Here is a 24714-nt window from a genome sequence, read left to right as displayed (position 1 = left end):
TTCAACGTGACTCCTAACCCGATATCGGGAAGCAAAGTAATATTTGCGGCAGACACGGTAATGCGGAGATGGTGGTATGGAACAGAGAAACCAGTGCGTTTGCAAGGCAGTGGGAGATCTTTGCAAAGGAGAAGCTGAGAGATATTTGCTAGACACCACACAGTTCGTGAGGATATCACACAGTGTAAACGAAGGTAGAACCTGGTGACGCGACGGAGGAGAGTTCTCGGCACCGGAATTTTACAAAGCAAATGCGGGCATCTGCGTAGGAAGGATATCGTATATCTCCTTTGGCACGTACTTACACTACGGGACGTCCATTGATGATTGTCGCATTTCTCATTCAGTATGCTCGGTACCCGCAGTCTACGAGAAGTCAGCAGCCAAGTGAATGAACACAGACAAGCTTCAACGAAAACAGCAGGTTCTTCATGAAACACTCTCGTTAATATTATATTAAATCTGTTAACAAATGCTATGAAGTTCAATAAATTTGGGAATCAATTTGGAATTGCATGGCTATATCATTAAATATACTTATCAACCGATTAAGTTTAGAGCTATATTTCTGTACAAACTGGGCAAATACATCTATTAGCAGTCAGATCTAGTATGGAATTTTACAAAATAATATCAGTATGTGAATGGGAGAATGCAAAGTCTATAACCCTCACATATTTTCTGATGTTATTAACTGATTACAAGAATTGAGGGAAGCTTCCTTAAAAACTTACTTGAACAGGATCGACTTGATCCAAATTATTTGACTGATTGGAACTTTCATCAACTTGTACATTTCCTCTATCCTGTCTGTTTAATTCTAGACTTAGCCGATCCTTGGCAGATAAAAGTTCTTGTACAGCCTGAAAAAAAAAGATGAATTTAAAAAAAGAGAACATAATAATCTTCACAATTTGAAAGAATTTTTGAATTAAAAATTAAATAACCAAAACAAGAATGGATAAATCTGTGAACATAAGAAAATCAATTAGCATAATCAACTAAATTTATTCTCTTTTTTCCTCAACATCTCTTCTTCCTGATAATGGATCACTAAGTGTGATTCAAAACATTGATACAAAAAACTTGTACCCAGTTACAATCAAAAGCATTCTTGTACAGTGTTATGGACTGTTGAAACTCATGTCTCTAACTAAATTTCTTACCAATATACATGCTCAGAACCTGTGCCTTGATGGGATAAAGTTGCCAACAATAATGAGTTTCACTCACAGTTATTTAAAAAATACCAATGCAGTACGAATTTGACAACATACAGGTAGAGAAGACATATCTTCAAGTTAGTAAAAAAAATTAACTAAATTCTTCTAATTGTCAATTATTTTAAGCCCAATATGATGATAAAAACTAGGCTGTAATGTCCCCTACTAGGATTTGGTCTATTTTAACCTATAATCTATTCCAAAGTACTTATGACTTAAACTAACTTGATTAAGAGCCAAGCCAAGTCTATCTTAACATGAATCAAATCTGTGATATTCTATCTTTCTTTAGTCTATCAAGTACTTGCTAATTTACCATACTAGATAATTAATCTTATTCTGATTCATTTATAAATCATTTACATATTTATTAAATACTAGATACATGAATTATTATGTATTACTGCAGAGCAGTTTCTACAAGATATTATATTAATATCTATTATTATATCAATATCTATATTTATAACCCTTGTATTATTATTAAAATTTTGCATAAAGACATTATCGGCTCCATATATTAGGCATTCATACTAAGCACATCATCGTGCATACCACCAAAATCCAGGATATTTACTGCCTGTCCCCTAATAACAGTTCTGATCTACACTGTTCGGTTCTCCTCAAGCTTTTCCGAACTGGAGTAAAGAAACAAGATAAATATATTTGACACTTCATTGACTGAGTTCCAACTCCCTTAAGTATTAGGCATCCTGGAAAGGGTGGCATTCTAAGAGATATATCCCTTCTTAATAATGCTTCTCCACAAGCAAATCGCATCTTTTCATAGCAACTGGTTCATTATATACAAATGATGCCTACTCTAATTACCAATTTGTATACATCGCACTTCACACAATGAACATTAGTTCATCCAAATCGCGATTCAGTAGTTTTCTACCCTCAGCATCTGTAATGTTCCCCAAATTAATAAAATAAACGTTGAAAATAAGTTGGCATAATATTAATTATTTTTATATTATTCTATCTGGAATTCATATAAATAATTAATATTGTTAATTATTTTGTTATCGCATTTGAATAAAAGTAGTTCATAAAACTACTTTGTAAAAGAATAAAGGGGCATAGCAGGAGTTGTCGAGATATGCCTCGTGAAGAAGGAAACAACGGGAGTAGGGGTGATTGCCCATCGAATAGCTTGTGAGCCTTTCGTCAGCCATTGGCTGGCCTACTGGTTTCGGGGTTGGAGAAGTGCCAGCATAACAGCCGCAGTGTGTGTTCTTGGTCGGGGTATACGCAGTGGATGGGAGGAGCCAATACGCAGCATTGACAACAACAACTGCAGCGTATAGTTCGTAGAAGTATCGGGGTATGCAAAGATGACAGAGGAGCAAATGCATAGAGTCTAAGTGGTCACAAAAGCTTTCGCGAGGGAACTGCGGAGTTATACTATTCGCCGTGCAAGAAGTTCCGCACAGCATCGCACCCTCTGGGCACTCCAAACGGGCTGTAGATTGAGTCGGGGCCTGCAATAGACGACGCTCAAGTTACAGGAGAACCCATCGAGAGGTAGCATAGTTTGAAACTACGTGGGAGTTGGAAAAGAGAGAAGACATCGCAACTGAAGGACTCGCATTCCGGTAACTATGAAATTCTGCAATGGTGTTCACAAGCACAGTAATTGATAGTAGATAATATCGGGTACTTCAAGGGGGGGGCTTTGCATATGCTTAGGATTATCTATGGCGTGCTGATGGTACGTGAGGATCACCTGAAACAGCGAACACAGTCATACCACTACCTTCAGGTGCACTGCAACCAAAAATCCTCTTCCCTGTTTAATTTCTGCAATGTTTAATGACTGAGAACTATAAATGTCCGTATCTGTCATAAACACAGTATGAGTGGGGTATTGTGAATATTATATACAAGAAAAATATGAAAATTTAAGCTGTATGAATTTTCCATTCTCATTGGTCGTGTTGTAAGTAAGAATTGGTGGCAACATGGCCTTGTCACTCAAGATCACCAAAGCATCACCACATATAGTGAATTCACCCAAAGGCTCATCATAAGGTTTGATCAAAGACATTCGGAGTGGTACTTCAAGGAACTAACTCTACTCACACAACAAGGGACGGTAGAAGAATATGCAAATGAATTTCAGAACTTAGCAGTTATGGTCCCCAACCTCTCTCAAGGAAGGCTTACCTATCTATTCATAGAAGGACTCAAAGAATCAATCAAGAAGATAGTAAATCCCTTGGAACCTCAGAATTTAAGTGATGCAAAACAAAGGGCCATCAAAGTCAAAACTAATTATTCCAAAGAAAAACCAAGATACATGACTTCCAAGACATATCCCAGAAATGGTCGTAGAGATGAACCCCATAAAGAGAAGGGAGCACAATGCCACTTTTGCAAAGAGACATGGAGACCTAGACATAGATGCCAAACCAAGGAAGGCCTAGGACAAAGGGAGGAATTGAGAACGAAGAACCTATGTTTTAGATGCAAAGAACCATGGAGACCTGATCATCAATATAAGAGAGGTCGGTTACATCAAATGAAAGAATCTAAGGATGAAAGAAGGGAAGGAAGCCCATACAAAAGGCCAACGTTATAAGAGGAAGAACATGGAACCTTAGCTGTAATTTCAAGCAAATATGAAGATAGACCACTAAAACTTAAAGGGGTCCTCAAAGGACAAAAAGTGATTTCCTTGGTAGATAGTGGGGCTTCCTACAATTTCATTAGCAAAAATTTGGTAGCGAGAAGGAAACTAAAAGCTGAAGAATTTGAAGGATTCAAGGTGGCTTTAGCCAATGGAACCATCAATCATTGCACCAAGGTCATTCAACGATTAGAGATCAAGGTGGGAGATCATATTATCAAAGGGAACTTTGTGATCACATTAGAAAATGATATAATACTAGGGAGACCTTGGATCCATTCATTGGGGCGCTTCACCATGGACCTCCCAAATCTTGGAATTTGTTTCCAGTATGAAGGATGAGAGGTGACCTTAAAGGGCCTACCTAATGGATATCCAAAGGTAGTTTCTTGCAAAAGCATAGAAAGAGTCATTCAACATGGGCAAGGAGAATAGATCGCTCAATGTTTAGTCTTCGACAAATCTGGCCCAAAACTGCCTATGATCCATGTGGATATTCAAGCCATTGAGGAAATATAAGAAGGTTTTCGAAGATATTCACACAGAACCCGCCAAGGAGAGGATTTGAACAGTCCATAGAACTTGAAGAAGGTGCCAAACCCATCATTACCACCCCGTATAGACATCCACAAAGATTCAAGGAGGAGATTGAGAAGACCATCAATGAACTCCTTAAGATGAGGCACATTCAACCAAGCTGTAGCCCCTTTGCATCTTCTATTGTTTTAGTCAAGAAAAAGGATGAACCTGTTGGTTGAAAATTTTGTACACTTGCAGGATGTGCAAAATTGTGGTTTCAGCCACAGTGTGTGAGTATGATACTCTCCTAATTTAGGGAAGGCTCCCCCTATCTACAAACTAAACTAATCTAATATGGGTGAGACAACAATCTTTCTTGTTCTTTCAAAAAAAACTATACTCTTTTCTCTTCACAGAAAAGCAATAGCAATTGGAAATGAATAACAACAAATACACAAATGAGACTTTTTTGTAGGATATTTGGAACATAAAGGGAAGCAAAGTTTCCATGAAAGCCCAAGACCTCTGTCACTTCCCCGGGACCGGAAAACAAAAATGAAAGCACAAAGTCTTCAACACTTCTACTGTCCTATCAACCTTCACAAAAAATGATAACAATGTACAACACACATCAACTCAAAGTCTGTCTATATGGTGCACTTCACCTTTCATGCACAAGTCCTAAAAATAGAAGCAGCACAAAGTCTACAAGCTATCTTCCCACTTGAGCTTTCCACACTAGCTTCAAATATGATAAGTAGCTCAAAGTCTGCAAGACCAAGTTTGAAAACCAAACATATAACTCTAAATACAATTAGCAGCTCAAAGTCTGCAAGATTGAATTTAAATCCCTCTTGAACAATAGAACAAAACTCACAATCAACTCCAGAAAATGTCGTCACATAACAACTTGAATTGGCACAAAGTCTCAACACAACTTGCCTCTTTTATTGAAAGCAATTTGATTCACATCTAAGCTCAAAGTCTTAGAGTGCACATACAAACTAACAGAATTTTGTTGCATTCCCAAAAGATATCAATTACAATAGACCCCCTCAAGTATTTATAGGAGAGGAGCCTTGAGAAAAAGGTGCGAGGATCCTAACTAACTTGAGAAATTCTCTCAACCACCATTACTTATTCCAACTACAGTCCTAATTGAACTCAACTTGTAATTGCTTTACATGTAATTACAAAAGTGCAAGTGATGAGTTAACTTGCAATTACAAAGTTGTTTTTTCTTTACATGTAACTTGTCAAAACAAAAATTACAAATGGATAATTGAAATAATTCTATGTGTCCGAAGACACGACTCAAACTACATAGTCCTTTGTCTGTGATGATCTTCGTGATGCTACAAGATATTAGAACTTGAAGTATTCTGGATTGGTGAAGACATCTCGAATCAGAACAAGAACTTGCACCCTTGATAGTCTTTATGTCTTTCGCCAACAAACTTCAATCTTATTTTCTTGTTTGGGGTAGTACCATTCATTCAAGAGGGAAAGGGTTGCCTTCCTCTTTTCATGTCATGACCATCTCTGTCTTGAAAGCATTCTATAATTTGCATCCATGAATTGTTGTTGTATCTCTTATTTGCTAAGTTACCGGTTCAGGTTCGGGCACCAGTTCGGGTTCAAAGAACCCGGTACGCCGATATGGCAAAATTTTGAAAAGGGGTTTGGGTTCGTTTGGGTTCGTTAGTACAAAAACATGTAAATTATATATATATGCAACCTATAAGCATGAATTAAGATTAGCATGTCACATAGCATCATATAAACAACAAAACCAACATAAACTTGTAATCCTAGCATCATGATAATACCATAACAGCATCATATACATCAAGTCTAATATCAAAATGATAAAATATTCAAGTATCATTGTTTCAACTTTCAACAATTTAAAGTTTGAACATTAAATGGATTCAAACTAAGAACATCCAAGTTTAATTTTTCAAACTGAGGACCTGGATTTTGCCGGCAACGCCCCCAACAAGGTCAAGGGGCAGCGCCCCTTGCGGGGGTCTGGGGGCAGCACCCCCAACGAGGTCGAGGGGCAGCGCCAACACCAAATCACAACCTTCAAACCCACACGGAACCCCATGGCATGCATCAGTTCTCTGTTTTTTTAAGACGTCTAATTTTCTGCTTTTTAAGGTTATAACTTTCACTTTTTACAAGGCAGAATTGAAAAAAAAATTAAATTTGCATTGTTTTTTGACTTTACGGGCCGCCCAGCCGCCCAGGTTCGACTAGGTTCGACTAGACTCTAGGTTTTTCGAACCCAGGTCGAACCGGACCCGTACCACGGACCCAGTCGAACCCGAACCCGTACCAGGGGGGCCCAGAGGCAAACCCGGTAAGCTAGCTTAATTGTATCATCCTCCAATCTTGAAATTTGCTTGCAAAATAAGGCCCATGCCATAATTTCTTGATTTGGTAGGTTGTGTGTGCAAACAGGACTGACATAGGAAGGGATAACTTGATGCAAAAATGGGCTCACAAAGGAATTTCGGGTTCTGGAAACTGCATTACATGTGTAGAAAAACAAGAGCATTGACTTGCAAATATGGAGAACAAACATGCATCTTCATATGTGTAATGGGTTACTACAAGTTTGCACTTGTAATTGGACCTTAGAGACTCATTTTCAAGTGTTTTTGAGTGCATTTTGGACCAATTTCGGGTTTTAAAATTCCGATTGCAAGTAAATAGGGAAAAATGAAAAGGGGAAAAACATACACATTCACAACTTGCATTGCAAATGACTTATCAATTGGGAACAACATTATAAAATCCGAATTCAAACAAAAACAAAATACTTACAAACGATGATTAATCAAGGAATTAAAAACAACAAAAGAAAGCAAGAACAAAACTCAAAAATAAATAAATAAAAATAACATGAGATGAATTTGAGGTCGATGGCGTCGCGGGTGGTGGTGTCGAGCTAGGGCACCCGAGTCCTAGCTCGTGAGTGTTGTTTCTGGGTCTGCGATCCGTGGGGAGGGGTGAGGGGTTAGGTGTAGGGTTAGGCAACATCTTGGTTGGCCGGGCCATGTGCTGGTGGTTATGGGGGGGTCGCGGTAGGGGTGTGGGTGCTAGGTTCAGGGGTGTTGGTTTTGCATTGGCAAGGGGTGTTTGTGGGGTTTGGGGGTTTCTTTTCTCTCTGTATTTTCAGTGGGGTTGGAGCCTACGTTCTGTGCTACCTCTCGGTGGTGCTTGGGAGGGGTGGTGTTTTCTTTTGTTGTCGAGTTTCCTTGCTCAGCCCTTTTGGGGTGGGGTTCTTGGGAGGATCAATGTCGAGTTTTGGTGGAGAGGCTTCAAAGGAACATCCCGTCATGGATTTCCGGGCTGCCGTGGGTTCAAAACCCCATCCCAAAGTATCAAGACTTTTGATAATAAGCTTTTTGCCTCAGATTCAGGGCCTGGAAGTGGTGGTGGCTCTCGGATTATGAAGATTAATGGTTGTCTGGAGAGATGCAGTGAGAGGCCGAGGTTGGTTATTCCTTTGGAGATGATAGCTGAAGATGTTGAATACTTTTCAAAACACTCGCTATATTGCAAGTTTTTGGGGATAAGGGTTTCCTTGCAGTTTTTAGAAAACTGGGCATAGAGGACTAGGGCACCGAAAGGGGAAATGGAGATTATGATGCTGGCAAACAACTACTTCATGCTTACTTTTAATTGCATGGATCATCGTAATAGGCTTTTTGAAGGAGGCCCGTATTTTTACAACCAGGTGGGGTTGTTTATCAAACCCTCGCATGTGGGGTTTAACCCTTCGGAGGATCTCCGGAATAGGGTACCAGTGTGGGTTCACTTACCGCGTTTTCCGGTGGAATGTTGTCGGGAGGATGTATTGAGGATGCTCGCTTCATTGCTTGGGAAGCCAATGGGGCCTTCAACGCAAATCCTGGGGAGAAAGGTAGTGACTTTTGCTCGTATATGTGTTGAAATTGATGTTAGCAAACCTTTGCCAAATGCTATAGATATGTGTGCGGGCTCTTATTCTTGGGTGAAACAGTTGGATTATGAGACTTTACCATTCCGATGTCGTCTATGTCATGAGTATGGTCATCTACAGCGCAAGTGTCCTAGGTATAAACCGGTGGTGAGCCAACCTCAGCAGTCGGCCCATAACCTAGATGGGGCTGATAGAGGAAAAGTTGCTATGTCCGATGGGGTAGGGGGTGCTGATGGTTTTGTCTTTGCTAAGACTAAGAACAGGAATCGAGGACAAAAGAGGTCTTTGGAGGAGAGACAAGAGGAGGATACCATTAACAGATTTGAAGCCCTGGCTGACCTTAGCCAATAGGAAGTGAATCCGAGGTTAATCCCTTTGGATCAAGGTGCTTCAGGGGTGCTTCCGGGAAGCTTGATTGGGGACTCTACTCAGGCTGTGCAAGTGGCTAGAAGCTAGCAAATTGAGATGGATCAGCCAGTAGTGGTCTAGTTGGGATCCACTTCTAGTGCAGAAGTGAATTTGGCTAGGGGGAAGGGTTCTCCGACAGCTTAGAAATTGGAACCGGCTGGGGGTAAAAGTCATAAGACCCCCGCACACCTGGGTCTTCATCAAAAAGATATTAAGAAAGGTTCTTCAGAGAAGAATTCGAAGGTTGGCAGAAAGAAGGATTTGGATAAGATCAAACTGATGGGGGAAAATTTGGTTGAGTCAGGGTCAGTTAAGACTCTGGATTCTCACTTTTCCAATCTTCCGAAATGATTGTGCTATCATGGAATGTAAGGGGCTTGAACAATGGCCCTAGACAAAAATCTGTTCGGGAATTGTTAGGAGTCATTCTCCTGATGTCTTGCTCCTACAGGAAACTAAAATTTATGTGGAAAGTATGATGGGTGTGGTGCCGAAGTTGTGGGGGTGACGCAAGTGTCAGTGTGTGGGGCAGCAGGCTCCTCTGGTGGGGTGGCCTGTTGGTGCAGGAGCACCTAAGGGTTGAAATGCCCTTATCCAGTTTTGGTTTTTGAGACCTTCCAGTGGTCATGTACATACATAAGGACTGGCTCTAAGTCCATTTGTTTGGTTGTTTTTGGCAGTTTTTGAGATTTTCCTTATCGGCAAGACCTACCCCGATCGGCAAGTCCTACCCCGATCGGCAAGTCCTACCCCGATGAGGCCGCCAGAGTGAGAGTAGTTGTATCGGGTATTGGCAGGACTAGTTCGCACTTACTCCGATGACCCGATAAGTCGTTGGTGTCAAAGAAGTTGTTATTGGGTAGCGGGAGGAACCGTTTCAAGTCACCCCGATGACCCGATGAGTTAGCATTGGCTTGGAGCGGAGCCATCGAGTATCGGCGGGAGTATTTTCATGTTACCCCAACCACCCGATGAGAAAGCATAGGCACGGAGTATTGTTATCGGGTATCAGGGAGAGTGGTTTCAAGCCATCCCGCGGACCCGATAGAAAAGTGGACGGACCGAGTAACTCATCAGCTAACAGAAGGAACGCTTCAGTGTTACATCGACGGCCCGATGACAGAGCACAAGTGGAGGAAGATGGCATCAGCCATCGGGCTAACATGTTTGGAGGAGACCTGATGGAAACGCCCAGGAAGCGGAGGAAAGCATCGGCCATCGGACGAAGGGATTTCTTGCTATCCCAACGCTAGATAGGAAAGTGCGAAGCAAAAGTGTGAAGACGTCGGTCATCGGTAGCCTTGTTTGGATGCTACCCCGACGTTCCAATGGAACCTGTGAGACAGTTACAAATGGAAACCATTGGTAACGAGATTTATCTCGTCCAATAGGAGAAGTTCATAACAGAAGAGAAAATGTATAAAAGACCCAACGAGCATCTGTAAGAGGTTGATTGCCTTGGAGAACACATTTTGTTTTTCTAAAAAGCAATAGAGAAGTCCATTTTTTGGTTTTCAATTAGTGTTTAATTTCTGTTCATTTCACGTATGTTGTTAATGTAATTGTTTCTTTTCTCTGTTCTGAAGAGTTACTGTTTTGAACCCGTGAATCAATTTGGGATCTGTAAATAAAGCTTTCCCTTTCAGTTTTTGTTCCCTGTTTTCAATAATCATATAGCTCTGACTTGAAACTCCACAAGATAATTGGAGATTGTCAAGCAGAGCCAGATATCTACAATAGTTTTTCATTTGAAAGAGACCAAGAAATGGCAATCGCCATTTCTGCATACTGAGCCTAGGCGAGCTCGGTGATAGTCCCGCTAGGTGTCAGTAATTTGAAGGAGATAACCTGCAAGGGAAGGAAACTGCTGAGAACTAGAAGAAGATCCAGAAGGCTATATGCTTGAAACTTAGACATTGTATAACCGAAAGGAGTGTATTTGTCAAACCAAACAGGATGGGTGGTTTTGCAAAAAGAAAACACGTGTCTGTGTGTCCTCCACTCCTGCAAGGACATATTGAGCAAACTTACTTTGTGAGCTTGAGGAAGGTGAGACAAGCAAACAAATGGTAGGGAAGCCCTTAGAAGTCTAAAGGGATAGACTTGGAACCCGGGAAGGGATAAAAGCAATCATCAAAGAATCCTAATTGATGGTAAACTAAATAGCCTCCCTATCACCAGCCTTTGGAACCCCTTGAGGATTCGTCCTATTTGGTGGGTTGCTTCCAGATCTTCTTTGTCCGGAGTTGCCTATAGTCTTAAGAATGGGGAATATATTTTGTTTACCAGCATTTATGCCCCCACTGATCTTCTAGGTAAGAAGAATTTATGGTCTCACATTTCTTTTATGCGAGGACTATTCCCTTTTCACCCCTGGATTATGGCAGGAGATTTTAATGCCATTTTAGAGCTGTGTGAGAAGAAGGGTGGCGTTATGCGTTTGGAACCTTCTTCTTTCCTCCTCCGGGATAGTATATCTTCATTGCATCTTGTTGACATTAAGCCTGGTAATGGCCTGTTTACTTGGAACAACAGGAGGGTAGGGGAGTATTGGATTGCGGAGAGGTTGGACCGCTTTTTGGTTTCTAGTTTTCGGGTTGGTGGGGGGTGGTCCACATGTTCCGAGATTCTTGACTGGAGAGGGAAGGACCATTGGCCCATAAAGCTAGTGTCTTCTTCTGCTCGGGTCACTCGCACTCCTTACATTCAAATTCCAGCTTATGTGGTTGTGGGGTCCTTCTTTGCAGGATCATGTTGCAGGATGGTGAAGGAAAGGGAGGTCAGCCTTTGGCACTGCTATGTACACTTTTGCCAAGCAGCTGCAATTTGTTAAGGTTCAGCTTAAACGGTGGAACCACCAGTGTTTTGGGAATATTTTTCATGCTAAGAAGGATGCTCAATTAGTGTTGAATGACGTTACCAGGGAGACAAGAGAGCATGGTTTGTCTGAAGCCTTGCTTAGGGAGGAAGACAGGGTTGTCAAAAATTTAGAGGAATGGGAGCTTAGGGAGGAAATCTATTGGAAACAGAGAGCTCATATTGATTGGCTTCAAGCAGGGGACAAGAATATTGTGTTCTTCTTCAACTCAGTGAAAGCAAGAAGACATGGTAGTTCTATTCCTGTTCTGGTCAATGATAGAGGTGAGCAGTGTTTATCCTTGCAGGAGATCTCTAGGGAGGCTTTACAGTATTTTCGGTCCATCTTTAGCGAGGATAATCAGGGGGAATCAGATGAGGAGAATCAGGTTTTCACTTGTATTCCTTCTATAGTTACTAGGGAGATGAATGAGCAGCTTATGGGTCCTATTTTGCTGGAAGAACTTGAGAGGATTGTTTTCCTCATAAGGAAAGGAAAAGCCCCTGGTTTGGATGGGTTCCCAGTTGAGTTCTTTCAAGATTTTTGGGATATTATCAAATTGGACTTGTTGGAGGTGGTCCAAGAGTCTCAAAGGAACAAGCAGATGCTTCATGCTTTGAATGCGACTTTCATTGCACTAATCCCCAAGTGTGATGGGGCTGACCGGTTAGGCCAGTTCCGTCCTATCTCTCTCTGTAATGTGATCTATAAGATCATTTCTAAGGTGATAGCGGAGAGGTTAAACAACTAGCTCGGGGATATCATCTCTGAGGAGCAGAGTGGGTTTGTGGAGGGTCGCCAAATCCTGGATGGGGTGGTCATTGCTACTGAGGCCATTCATTATATGGCGGCTTCCAAGGAAAAAACTATGTTTATTAAGCTGGATATGGCTAAGGCCTATGATAGAGTCCATTGGTCCTTTCTCCAAAAGATCCTTAGGGCCTTTGGCTTTGCTGATGAATAGATTTAATGGGTTATGAGTTGTGTTACGTCTACCTCTTTCTCGGTGCTAATCAATGGAGATCATACCGAGTTGTTTAGTGCTTCTAGGGGTCTTCACTAGGGGGACCCCCTCTCCCCATACTTATTCATTCTTCTGGCTGTGGGTCTGGGGAGGTTGATTAAGCATAATGTGGGTTTGGGGATTATTCAAGGTTTGAATTGGGGAATTGACCTGCATTCTCAATCCCATTTGTAGTTTGTTGATGACACGACCCTGATGGGACTAGAGCGGATTAGAGAAGCCTCAAATCTGCGCAAAATTTTGGATGTTTATCTTGTGGCTTCGGGTCAGTTGATCAATGAGGATAAATCTTCCATTATCTTTTTCAACACTCCAAGAAATATCCAGAGGAGGATTGCTCATATCCTAAGATTTCATGTCGGTTCTCTCCCCTTGACTTACCTAGGTATTCCTATCTCTACTGGTAACCCTCCCAGAAATTCATGGCAAGGTATCTTAGATAAATTTCGCATCAAGGTTGAACATTGGACACACAGATGGTTATCTTTTGCTGGGAGGGTTCAACTGATCCAGTCGATGGTTCAAGCTCTTCCAATTTATCGGTGTATGCTCCAAGTGGCCCCTAAGTGGTTCCTGAAGGGATTGGATTCTCTGGCAAGGCAATTCTTATGGGCAAGCAGTCTGTCCTCCTACAAATGGTGTCTTGTCAATTGGGACTTGGTGTGTAGCCCGAAGCAGTCGGGTGGGCTTGGCTTAAGGCAATTTGTTTTATTTGGGGAGGCTTTGGCAGCCAAATTGTATTGGAGATGGTGTGTTGAACAGGACCGAGGATGGGCTAGAATCTTGGCCCACAAATACATGCAAAGGATCTCGAAGGAGGAAATCCCAAGGTATCCACTTGAGGGAAAAGGTTCTTCAATTTGGAGTACTCTCAAGAAAGGGGCCTCTCTTATAAAGGCGGGACTTTTCTGGATAGAGTGTGTTGAACTATATAGCATCTTGGCAAGAAGACACTATAGCTCCCTTAAGGGGGTACGGATAGACTTGCTTGGTCCCCGAATCCTAAGGGCGTTTTCACTATTGCTAGTGGTTACCAAGAGTTGTTGTCTCGGAGATTGGAGGGGAGGGAGGTGCCTTGGTGGAAACAAGTGTGGAATAATTTTTCTTGGCCGAAGTGTAACTGTTTCGCTTGGACTTTGGCTTTGAATAAATGTCTTATTTGAGACAACATTCGTAAGAAGGGATTCCTTGGGCCTTCCACCTGTGTCTTGTGTGGTAATGGGGAGGAGGATTCCTCACACCTGTTCTTTAGATGTCCTTTCTCGCTGCTAATTTGGCATTACTGGTGGGGGGTGTGGAAGCATCCTTGTGTTCATGCGGATTCTTTGGTGGAGTTTTGGAGCAGTTTGGGCAGGCCTCCCATCCTATCCTCTTTTCTCCAAACTGTCTGGAATATTGGGCCTATTTTCATCCTTTGGCAAATCTGGCTGGAGAGGAATAGGAGGATCTTTAGGGAGGTCAGATTGTTAGTTCAGCAAGTGTGGTATAGAATCATTGGTATGATTCGGGAGATAGTGGAAGCTAAATGTGTGGTGAATTTTCCTCTGGATAGAGGAGAGACTGATATTGTGAGTAGGTTGGGTCTGCAGGAGATGTCACCTACCTCGGCATGTGTCAGGAGAAATACACATGCTATGAAGAAGGTTCAAAGGATGGGAAGGTGGACTCCCCCTCAAGATGAGTCCATCAAGATTAACGCTGATGGCTCCTCTAGGGGTAATCTAGGCCTTGCTGGGATTGGCGGTGTTGGTAGGGATAGTAGGGGAGAGGTGGTCTTCTTCTTCTCGATGCATAAAGGGCGACAATTTAATAATTTTATGGAGGGATTAGCAATTTTCTATTCCCTGGAGCGCGCCTTGGAGATGGGGTGTCAGCAGGTTATCTGCGAATCGGATTCACAAATTATTGTTAATTTACTGATTGAGCAGAAAGTGAGTGGGGTGCATTGGTAGTTGGCAGGGATCGTTCACCGGATTCTTGAAATTTTCTCTATGATGGAGAAGGTGTCTTTCATCCACATTCCTCGTGAATGGAATAGAGCAGCTGATTGTCTGGCTAAGTGGGCTTCGGAGCATGATGATGACTGGAAAGTTGAAGGGTGGGAGCAACTTTCCCCGGATTACTGTCTGGACCTGCATAAGATATTTGTTGAGGATATGGATAGTTATGAAGCCGACTGATTTTGGGCTAGTTTGTGGTCCCCCCTAGGGCCTTGAGACTCTGGCTCTCTCTTGGGTTGGGCGTGTGTTCCCCTCTTGGGGCTCTGAGACTCTAGTTCTCTGTTGTAATTCTTGATTAAGTTCTTCAATAAAGTTTTTACCCCTTTATTCAACACAAAGAAAAAAAAAAGAAAAAAAAACTGAAAAATAATTTCTTGCTTGATCAAAATGCCCTTCAAAGAGATGAAAGAAATAACCAACTCTTTATATAGAAAGCAAAACTAAAACATTGAAAACCCTTGCCACGTCCCAAGCAAACTTGGATTTCAACCAAAAGCACCAAAAACGACATGTGAGGAGGAGAAACAACGGGTCAATACACCTAGCAAACCCACGTATGGAAGCAAAGAGATGAATTGCTTAGGTTAGGAGACCAAAAATGCCTCCATACATGCTGCAAAAACGGATTGAAAGGAGGCAAAAAACGTGGCAAAAGGGCCATGACTTGCTGATTTCAAGCGACTAAGAAAGGGCAAAAACATGGCAAGAAAACCATAAAAAATGGAAGCAAGATCTTCCATGCCTCTTTCCCTCAACACTTGACACCATCAAATCCAAATTCAAAGCAAAAGAAATGGATTCAAACTCTTCAAAAACGAATTCCTTGGAGAAAAACTCAGGTCGGATTCTTGGGAAGAAGAAACAAGTTAAAATGCTTGCAAAAGACATGTAATCGGGTTTTAAAAACCCTTTTACAAGTTTTAATTATTTCACTTTTCAACTCCTAAGGCGAATTCGGGTTTGTGAGAGGAAACAACAATAAGACATGTCAAAATAACTTGTAATAAGGAAATAAGCTCCCCTTTAAAGTTTAAAATAACTTCAACGGCAAAAAGACTTGTAATAGGGAAATAAAATCCCTTTTACAAGTTTTAATATTAAAACAACTTAAAGGACATAAAACATGTAATAGGGAAATAACATCCCTATTACATCTAAAAATCACTTAAGTAGGAACTTTTAAAACAAATTTCAAGTTCTTTTTAAACTTATAATTTTAAATTCACTTGTAATTTGTCCAAAAAGTTCTTACAATGACTTCAAAGACATAAAAAGCAAGGGGGAGATAAAAAGTAAGTTACAAGTGACAAGTTTTAAATAAAGTACACTTGTAGTTGTTTTAAATTTTCCCTACAACACTAAAACAAGAGAATTAAAACTTGCAATCAAAGGAAAATTTCCCACCTGCAGTCAAGAAGGAAAAACCCGAAATTCAAGAAAAAACATAGCAAACGAACTTGAAACGCGATGAAATTTGAAACGTGGATCGATGATGGACTCAAGATTAATCTAGTCCAGAGGCAAATCAAAATTTTGCCTCAGGAAGCATACCTTAGAGTAAAATTTCCAGCTTGCAGTGACTTCTCTAAAACCCGAAATTGCACAAAAAGCTAGGAAAATGAAGGCCAAAACTCACCAAAACTTGGACAATGATGGCAAAGACAACCCCTGATGATTTGACACTAACAAATGTGAGTTTTGTACCTCGTAAAACGTGCCTTGGAGACAAAAATGACACATTTTGAGCAAAAATTTGTAGGGTTTGTCACATTTTTGAAAATTCAAAAATGAGGACAACATAACCATGAGGATGTGCATAGACTACCGAGCCCTCAACAAAAGAACCATCAATAACAGGTACGCTATACCAAGAATTGATGAATTGATCGATGAGCTTCATGGAGCAAGATATTTCTACAAGATTGATCTGCGAATGGGTTATCACCAAATAAGAATGAGGGAGGAAGATGTACCCAAGATAGCCTTCTGATGTCACTATGGGCACTTTGAATTTTCAGTCATGCCCTTTGGCCTTACGAACATACCAGCCACGTTCAAATCATGCATGAATCATGTTTTCCATCAGCAATTGAGGAAATTCTTACTTGTATTTTTTGATGACATCCTCATTTACAAGAAAACCTGGGAGGAACATCACCAATATGTTGATGAAGTCCTAAGCATCCTAGAGGAAGAATCCTTGTATGCCAAAGAGTCAACATGCGAATTTGGCATGCAGGAGATACTCTACTTAGGCCATAAGATCAATGAAGAAGGGGTAAGCGTTGATGAGCAAAAGATCCAAGCTATTAAGGAGTGGTCTAGACCCAAAACCTTGACCCAACTCAAGGGGCTTGTAGGTTTATGCAGCTATTATAGACGTTTTGATAAAGGTTTTTCCAAAATAGCAGCACCCCTCACAAACCTAACCAAGAAAAGAGCCTTCTCATGGAATGATAAAGCACAACAAGCATTTGACCAATTGAAGGAAACCATGAGTTCATGTCTGGTCCTAGCTATTCCAGATTTCACACTACCATTCGAATAGCAATGTGATGCGTAGGGAGAAGGGATTGGAGCAGTCCTCATGCAAAGAAGACACCCAATAGCATTTGAAAGTAGGAAGTTGACAAAAATTAAAAAAACACTATTCAATTTATGACAAAGAAATGTTAGCTATTATGCATGCCTTAGCAAAATTTTGACAATATCTTGTATGTGGAAAGTTTCATGTTAAGACGGACCATAATAGTTTACGTTATTTTATGAACCAAAAGGATTTGAATGATCGTCAACAGAAATGGATAAGTAAGATACAAGCTTATGATTTTGACATTGAATATGTCAAAGGAACCCATAATGTGGTGGCCGATGCTATGTCAAGACACCCTTGCGTGAACACCATCACAAACCTTACAGAAGGTTGGAAGAACGACATCCTCACAAAATATGCCAAAGATCCCCTTGCCAATGAAATTCTAGAAGGGAGGATGCCAAATGATGAGTACAAGGTATGTGAAGACATTATTTTATACAAAAACAGGGTATACCTTCCTACACATTCGAGGATGAAAGATTAAATTCTGAGGGAGTACCATGACAATCCCCTAGCAGGACATCAAGGTTACTGCAAAACATATAAGCAGATTCAAGAAAGATACTCATGGAAGGGACTAAAGAAAGAAGTCCTCAAATATGTGCAAGAATGTATGACTTGCCAACAAAACAAGGTAGAACGGGGACACCCAACAAGCCTCCTACAACCACTACCCAGTCCAAACCAAAAGTGGGAAAGTACCTCCATGGATTTTATAACTGGTCTACCTAAGGTGCATGGTAAGGATTGTATTTGTGTTATAGTAGATAGACTTACAAAGTATGCTCACTTCTTTGCCATATCTACTAGTTATAGTGTCGTTCAAATAGCAAAAGTGTTCTTTAAGGAAGTTTTTAGACTTCATGGTTTGCCAAAAAATATAGTCAGCGACAGGGACAGCCACTTTCTTAGCCAATTTTGGCAAGAAATTTTCAGATTAGCAAGTATAGAACTTACACCTAGCACCAGCTATCACCCACAAACAAACCATCAAACCGAGATTGTTAATAAATGGATAGAAGGGTATCTAAGAAACTACATCATAGGGCACTCGAGAGCATGGCCTAAATGGTTGCTTCTTGGAGAATACTACTATAACAACACACATCACATGTCCATAGGGATGAGTCCCTTCAAGGCATTGTATGGATATGAAGCCACATCATTTGGGGATCTTGTCCAAGAAAGTAAAGTACCCGGGGCTAAAGACTTTGTTCAGCAAAATGTTGATATCATGATTACCCTCAAAGAGAACCTCCATCAAGCCCAAAATCAGCAAAAACTATATGTTGATAGGAACCATGGGGAAAGATCATTTGAAGAAGGAGACATGGTGTTCCTGAGGTTACAGCCATACAAACAATCATCAATTAAGTCAAGTGGAGTGGAAAAACTCAAAACACGATTCTATGATTCCTACAAGGTCTCGAGAAAGATAGGAGTAGCTTCTGAAATAGAGCTCCCCGAAAGCAGTAAGATCCATAATGTATTTCATGTATCCTGATTGAAAAAGGTCCTACGACAGTAAGTTGTCCCATGTACACAATTGCCACCGCTTGATGATGAAGGAAAACTCATATTAGAACAAGAGATTATTTTGGATACTAGAGAAAGAAGTTTACGGAATAGAACCATCACCAAGTTCCTAATTCAATGCAAGGGCTTACCCATAGAGGATGCCACATGGGAAAAGAAAGAAGATGTTGAAGCACCCCAGAAGGAAAGCAACACTCACATATAAGAACATCTAATGAAATTATATCACTGTATTTTAATTGTAAATATTAGAAGGATGTACAAAATCAGAACTTTTACAATTAAATTATGATATATGAAGCATTCAAGAATTAAGGCAAGCACATAGAAGGGCGGTATGGCTCAAGGAAGCCAGCACCCTGCATAGATGAGTAGGATGACACAAAGAAGGTCAATCCTATCTAAGTGTAAGAGCTCAAGGAAGCCACTATGGGCAGCTTGGCTCAAGGAAGTCAGCACCCTAGATGAGTAAGATGACACAAAGAAGGTCTCTCGTCTCTAAGTGTAAAGGCTCAAGGAAGCCGATATGGGGCATCTTGGCTCAAGGAAGCCAGCACCCTAGGTGAGTAGGATGACACAAAGAAGGTCACTCCTCTCTAAGTGTAAAGGCTCAAGGAAGCTGATATGGGGCAGCTTGGCTCAAGGAAGCTAGCACCCTAGATGAGTAGAATGACACAAAGAAGGTCAATCCTCTCTATGTATAAGGACTCAAGGAAGTGTATGAGACTGAATGACCCAAAGAAGGTCAATCTCTACAAAAGACTCAAGGAAGCCAAAATGGGCAAGGGCTTAAGGCAGCCAACCCCTCCCCTAAGTATACTAAGCATTACTTTCATTTATATAATTGTATATATCAATGTCACTAATCTTGGTGCAGGAAAAAAGAAGACAATAAAATTGCTTGAGGACAAGCAATCTTAAGAGGGGGAAACTGTGATGTCCCCATCCTAGGAGCACAGTGTTGTGACGTTTTCACACATCGCCCCATTGCAAATGGAGAACCCCTACTTTTTAGGCCCTTCCGGTCTTTTGGCTTTTTGGGGGGGATCTTTTCGCAGCAGTCTCGTCAGTTTCTCCACTTTGCAAGTGTTTGGGGGTCATATTGATTAAATCTGCTTTTCGTTTGAGCGAGTTTGGTGAAGTCTAGGGCTTGTTTTGTCTTTTTTTGGGTTTATGCCTTTTGTCCTAGATTTTATGGGTTTTTGTTTGGGTTTTGAAGAAACTGAACATACAATTGGAATCAGGACCCTTCAAGGAACCTCCCAGTAAAATTTGAGCCAAAGCGGAGCAACTTTCTATTTTTAGAAAGTTCCTATTTTTTAGAGATTTTTCTGAGTCCCGAATTGGTCTAATTTTGCCAAAAATCAAACTTACTATTTTTAGTAAGTTCTATTTTTAGTAAGTGCTTTTTTGACCTATTTTGCCCAAACCTTGACATTTTGAAACACTTACTATTTGGGAAAATCTATTTTTGGCAGGATCTTCACAGGAAAACACTGAAAGTTGATATCTCTGAAGACGTTGAAGACTGAACGTTCTTGAAGACCATTTCTAAATCTGGAAGAGTCAGAAGGCAGACAAGTTGGATCAAAAAATAGTTGTTTGGAACTCCTATTCCAGAAGAGGAAAGCATGCAAAATCATCCAAGTCCAGAAATTCACATCAATCCACCAATGTCATCCTGATCTGAAAATGGCCTGAAATTTGACTGTCTGAAAACTTGAAAGATCTTCCAAAATCTAGAATTTGCATTATGATTCCTATGGACCTGAAACCACTCTCAAACATCCTGCCAATATATATGAAATATAACTTAAAGTATTCTTATACTTAAATGTTATATTTCATATATATATCCTGATGAAGAGCCTGAAAGTTGTGAAAAGCATCAAAATCCTCCATGCATGAAGAATTCCGCCCAAGGAAATGATTGGGCGCTAGATGAGGCAGGTCAAGAAATGTTTGGAAATTCATGAATCCTCCACAGTGGTGAAATTCCGCCCAACTGTGGACTTGGGCGCTAAAAAGGTCTCAAGGATTCACAAAAAGTTGTGAATTCCTCCACTTACTGAAAATTCCACCCTACTCCAAGGGAGGGCGCCAAAGTGGAGTGCTCAAGGAGAATGGAGAAAGTTTAGAATTCCACGTCTAAAGGAGATTAGCGCCCAAGGCATGAATAAGGCGCTGAAATGAGGTCCTCAAGGAATTCATAAAAAATGAAGAAATCCATTGCATAGTGATTATAGCAAAGGTATCCATGGAGAGCAGGAAAGAATAAATATCCTCCATCAAAGTCAAAATTCTATGCCAAGTCAGGAAGTTGAAAATTTTTCTAAGGCTTTGGAAATGATGAATTTCACCATGAAGAGTGAATTCCACGCCTAAGTTGGAAAACTGAAAAAATTATCTAAGGCATGAAAATCCATGGGTCAAGGAGGAATGAATAGAAGTGGGAAATCTCCTCAGTGAAAATTCAGGAAAATCTATTTTTAGACACCAAATCTCATCAAAATCCGGAAAGTTTTGCAGATTTGGACTCATGAGATAATTCTCTATCTCTGGGACTCGGGTCCTAAATTTTAAGAAATTTCCTAAAAAATAGGAGACATGAAAAATTGGTCGAAAATCTCCCTGCAAACATGATGAATTCAAAGAGCACAAAAATTCCTTCCTCGGGGAAGAATTGCGCCCAAGAAGAAGATATTCCAAGAAAGGTGAAAATGTGGCTAAGTGTTGGAAATTACTTCCTTCAGAATAAAATTCCAAGAAAGGTGAAAAATTGACTAAGTGTTTGAAATTCCTTCCTTCAGGACATAGTTCTTTGAAAATCATGAATTCCTTGGCCAAGTCAAAATGCCGCCTAGGAACAAAGGAGGGCGCTAAAGTAGTATGCTCATGGACAATAGACAAAATGATGAAATCCTCCTCCATGTTGAATTTCCGCCCAAATCCTAAGGTAGGGCACTGAAGTAAAGAGGTCAAGGAAGGAAGGAAAAGTTGTGAATTCCTTCTTCAGGTGAAATAGCGCCCAAGCCATGATCAAGGCGCCAAACAAGAGAGATGAAGGAAAATGAAAGAACAATGGAAATCCATGACCCAAGAAAATTAGGGCCCAAGCACGGAATGGGGCGCCAAATCCATGAAGGCATGGAAGAATGCTTGAACTTATGAATTCCTCGTCCATGGAGAATTTACGCCCAAGGGTTCATTAAGGCGTCAAAACACACAAGGCGTGGAAGATGGAGAAAATTCAAGATTCCAGCGAATGGAGGGATCAACGCCTTGGCCAAGGAAAGGATGTTGAAATGGCTAAGTCAGGAAAAGAAAATCAAAGGAAGGAAGAAATTCCATGGCAGAGTGAATTCCACGACTTGAGAGGAATTGCACCCTACTCCTCAGGAGGGCGTCAAATTGGCCCAAGCATGGAAAATCCAAGAAGGTTCAAAATTCCATCACCAAGTGAGATTTGTGCGTAAGGAAGGTACTAGGATGCCAAAACTTGATGGTCATGGAAAGCTTCAAAATTACAAAATTCCTTACCAATGCAGAATCATTGGCCAAGTTCAAAGGCAAGTGCCCAAGTCAAGGTATCAAGGAAGAGCATGGAAAGGATGAATTTCCTCTATCAAAGTCAAAATCCCATACCCAATCAAGAAGTTGAAAATTTTCTAAGGCATGGAAATAATGAATTCCTTCACAACATGAATTCCACGTCGAGATGAATTGAAGGTGGAAAAAACAATTTCTAAGGAAGGAAGGAATCAGGTATAAATTGAACAATAAATTTACCCCTAGGGAAAAATTTGAAAAATCCATTTTCAGGGCTCAAATGAGCCTCCAAATTTAGAATTTTTTGAGGATTTGGATACGTGAGAGAATTCTCTCTCTCCTGGACCAAAACCCTAAAATTGTGGAAATTCCTAAAAAATAGATGCTGGAGAATTGTTGAAAATCTCCTGCAGAGCAAGGAGAGTTCAAGAAACTTCAAGAAAAATTCTTCATGGATCAAATTCTTCTCTCCTAAAGTTTTCTCTCTCCAAGGTTTTCTCGCCAAGTGGCAGCCAATTCAACAGACGTTGAATTAATGAAGCATCTCTCTGCATGCAGCCGTCACATTTATGGCATTACAACATATTCCTTCTGCATGCAGCCGTCACATTCAAAAGATGATGGTGCATTTATGGCATCATGAGCGATTTTTGCATGAGGGTACATTCATTGCATAGGGCACTTCAGGAATGTAAGTAATTGTAATGGGATGGAATTAATTATATATGGGCATGATGGGTTATTAATTGGAGATTCCCAACTTGTTGCACCTTGAGTGAAGAATCTTCTGGGGTGAAACCCTAATTAGGGTTTTGCATGTAATCATGGCTTGAGGCCTATATAAAGGGGTGACCCACCTCATTTGTGAGGGAGGGAGCTTTGTATGAAATTGTTGCGATAGGTTTTGAGATAATAACAGTGAAACATTGTTCTCTGATGGTGTCCACTTAAGTTATTTTTTCAAGACTTGCATGGTTTCACCTTCCTCACTTAGAGTAGAAGTAGTATAGTGCTTTGATTTCAATGGAGAATGTAATGGTGTTTGATGAATTTCCATGGTTCATACTTTTTGCATCTTGCTGATTGTAAGTTGCAGTGTAAAGTTAGCCTAAACCCCTTAAATTTGTGCTAAGTTCCATTGTAGATGGTTGTTTGGATTGCGCCGTTTTCGGTATTCAAATGTACTTTCTCGATTTGAAAATCCTCTAGCATCCCCAAAAGATTGCACCGGTTCTTGCGGAGTTGTAGTTGATCTTGGCAAAGCAGAGCTTGGTTTATTTGGAATTTGTCCACCAGAGCACTATTCATTGTTATCACTGCCCTTAGGAGTAGATTTAGATCCTTCTAAACCCTTTCCCTTTTACTTTCAGTTCATTTTAGTCCGTTCGAAGCAGCAACATCGCAAAATTGCCATATCCGATGATGGATTTCCAGCCACAGCAAAGAAATGAAAGAACGATGCACACGTAAGGCCCCTTGGATTACCAGCAATCACATCAACCAACTGAATCACCTCCGTAGCATAAAGGAACCTTGGAGTCGGTTGTCTGATCTTCCTGCAATCTTAGCAAACAATCGCACTTTGATCAAGAGAGAGTGAAGTGATCGTTCGACGTAGTCATAAAAAACACGTCAACACACAGGAGCAACTTCGTGAAGCACCCATATATGCATTACTCTGATAATATGCAGGTCATTGTAGCATGATCACCATTGATTAAGTGGGATCAAAGATGTTATTAAGTTACAACGGCAGTGACCCCTTGTTCTTCATGTTATGCACAACGAGCATAACCAGGAAACTTGATATGAATCAAGACATGATTAATGTTGATTGAGGAGGACAGTAACATGGATTACAGCGTGATTATATTCCCCAAAATGCCATTAGACCAAGGGAAGCAGGATGACCTTAATGGATGAACAAATATGATGAAGATTATAAGGCACAATTTGTCTACGGATACGAACTAACAAACACGTGTTCATGAAAGCATAAGAACTAAACAAAAGTGACTAATCCTTAAACCAAAAGACGCAATAGAGGTATGCATCCATTAGAATCCCCAAGTTATTTAGGAGGAATGACATCGGAAGACTGGGAGGGGAGGAAAAAAGGAGGATTACACTATAAGTAAGGAGGATCAAACACAGTCTTATAAAAAGGGGAGGAAAGGTTAGAGCACGTACACAAACAACAGTAATATAAGCACTAATCAAGATTACAGTGCGATCACAGCCCAATCTGTGGGGATAAATTATTTAAAGTCGGAAATAAGGTTCAGAACAATACTGTTTTGGAAAGCATCATATGTATATGTAAATACATTTTGTATGAAAGAAAGTATTCTTTGCAGACTTCATATAATTGAATCGTAATAATCTTATAGCCTA

At 40.6% G+C, this 24714-nt stretch overlaps 1 protein-coding gene across 5 annotated transcripts in view; it reads right to left on the bottom strand.

Annotated features, from left to right (window-relative positions):
- LOC131050449 (uncharacterized) overlaps positions 1–24714 on the bottom strand; it is a 256321-nt gene that overhangs the window by 55592 nt on the left and 176015 nt on the right. For all 5 annotated transcript variants that reach the window (XR_009106948.2, XM_057984628.2, XM_057984626.2 and 2 more), the window contains one exon: positions 735–863. Coding sequence is in view for 4 of the 5 variants with exons in the window: in XM_057984628.2 (XP_057840611.2) it covers positions 735–863 (129 nt within the window). In the remaining variant the exon portion in view is untranslated. The remainder of the gene's footprint in view (positions 1–734; positions 864–24714) is intronic.

The sequence above is a fragment of the Cryptomeria japonica genome, chromosome 1, assembly GCF_030272615.1.
Source record: "Cryptomeria japonica chromosome 1, Sugi_1.0, whole genome shotgun sequence".
NCBI lineage: Eukaryota > Viridiplantae > Streptophyta > Pinopsida > Cupressales > Cupressaceae > Cryptomeria > Cryptomeria japonica.
The sequence above is the reverse complement of the archived record's forward strand: the minus strand, read 5'-3'. Positions and strand labels throughout refer to the sequence as shown.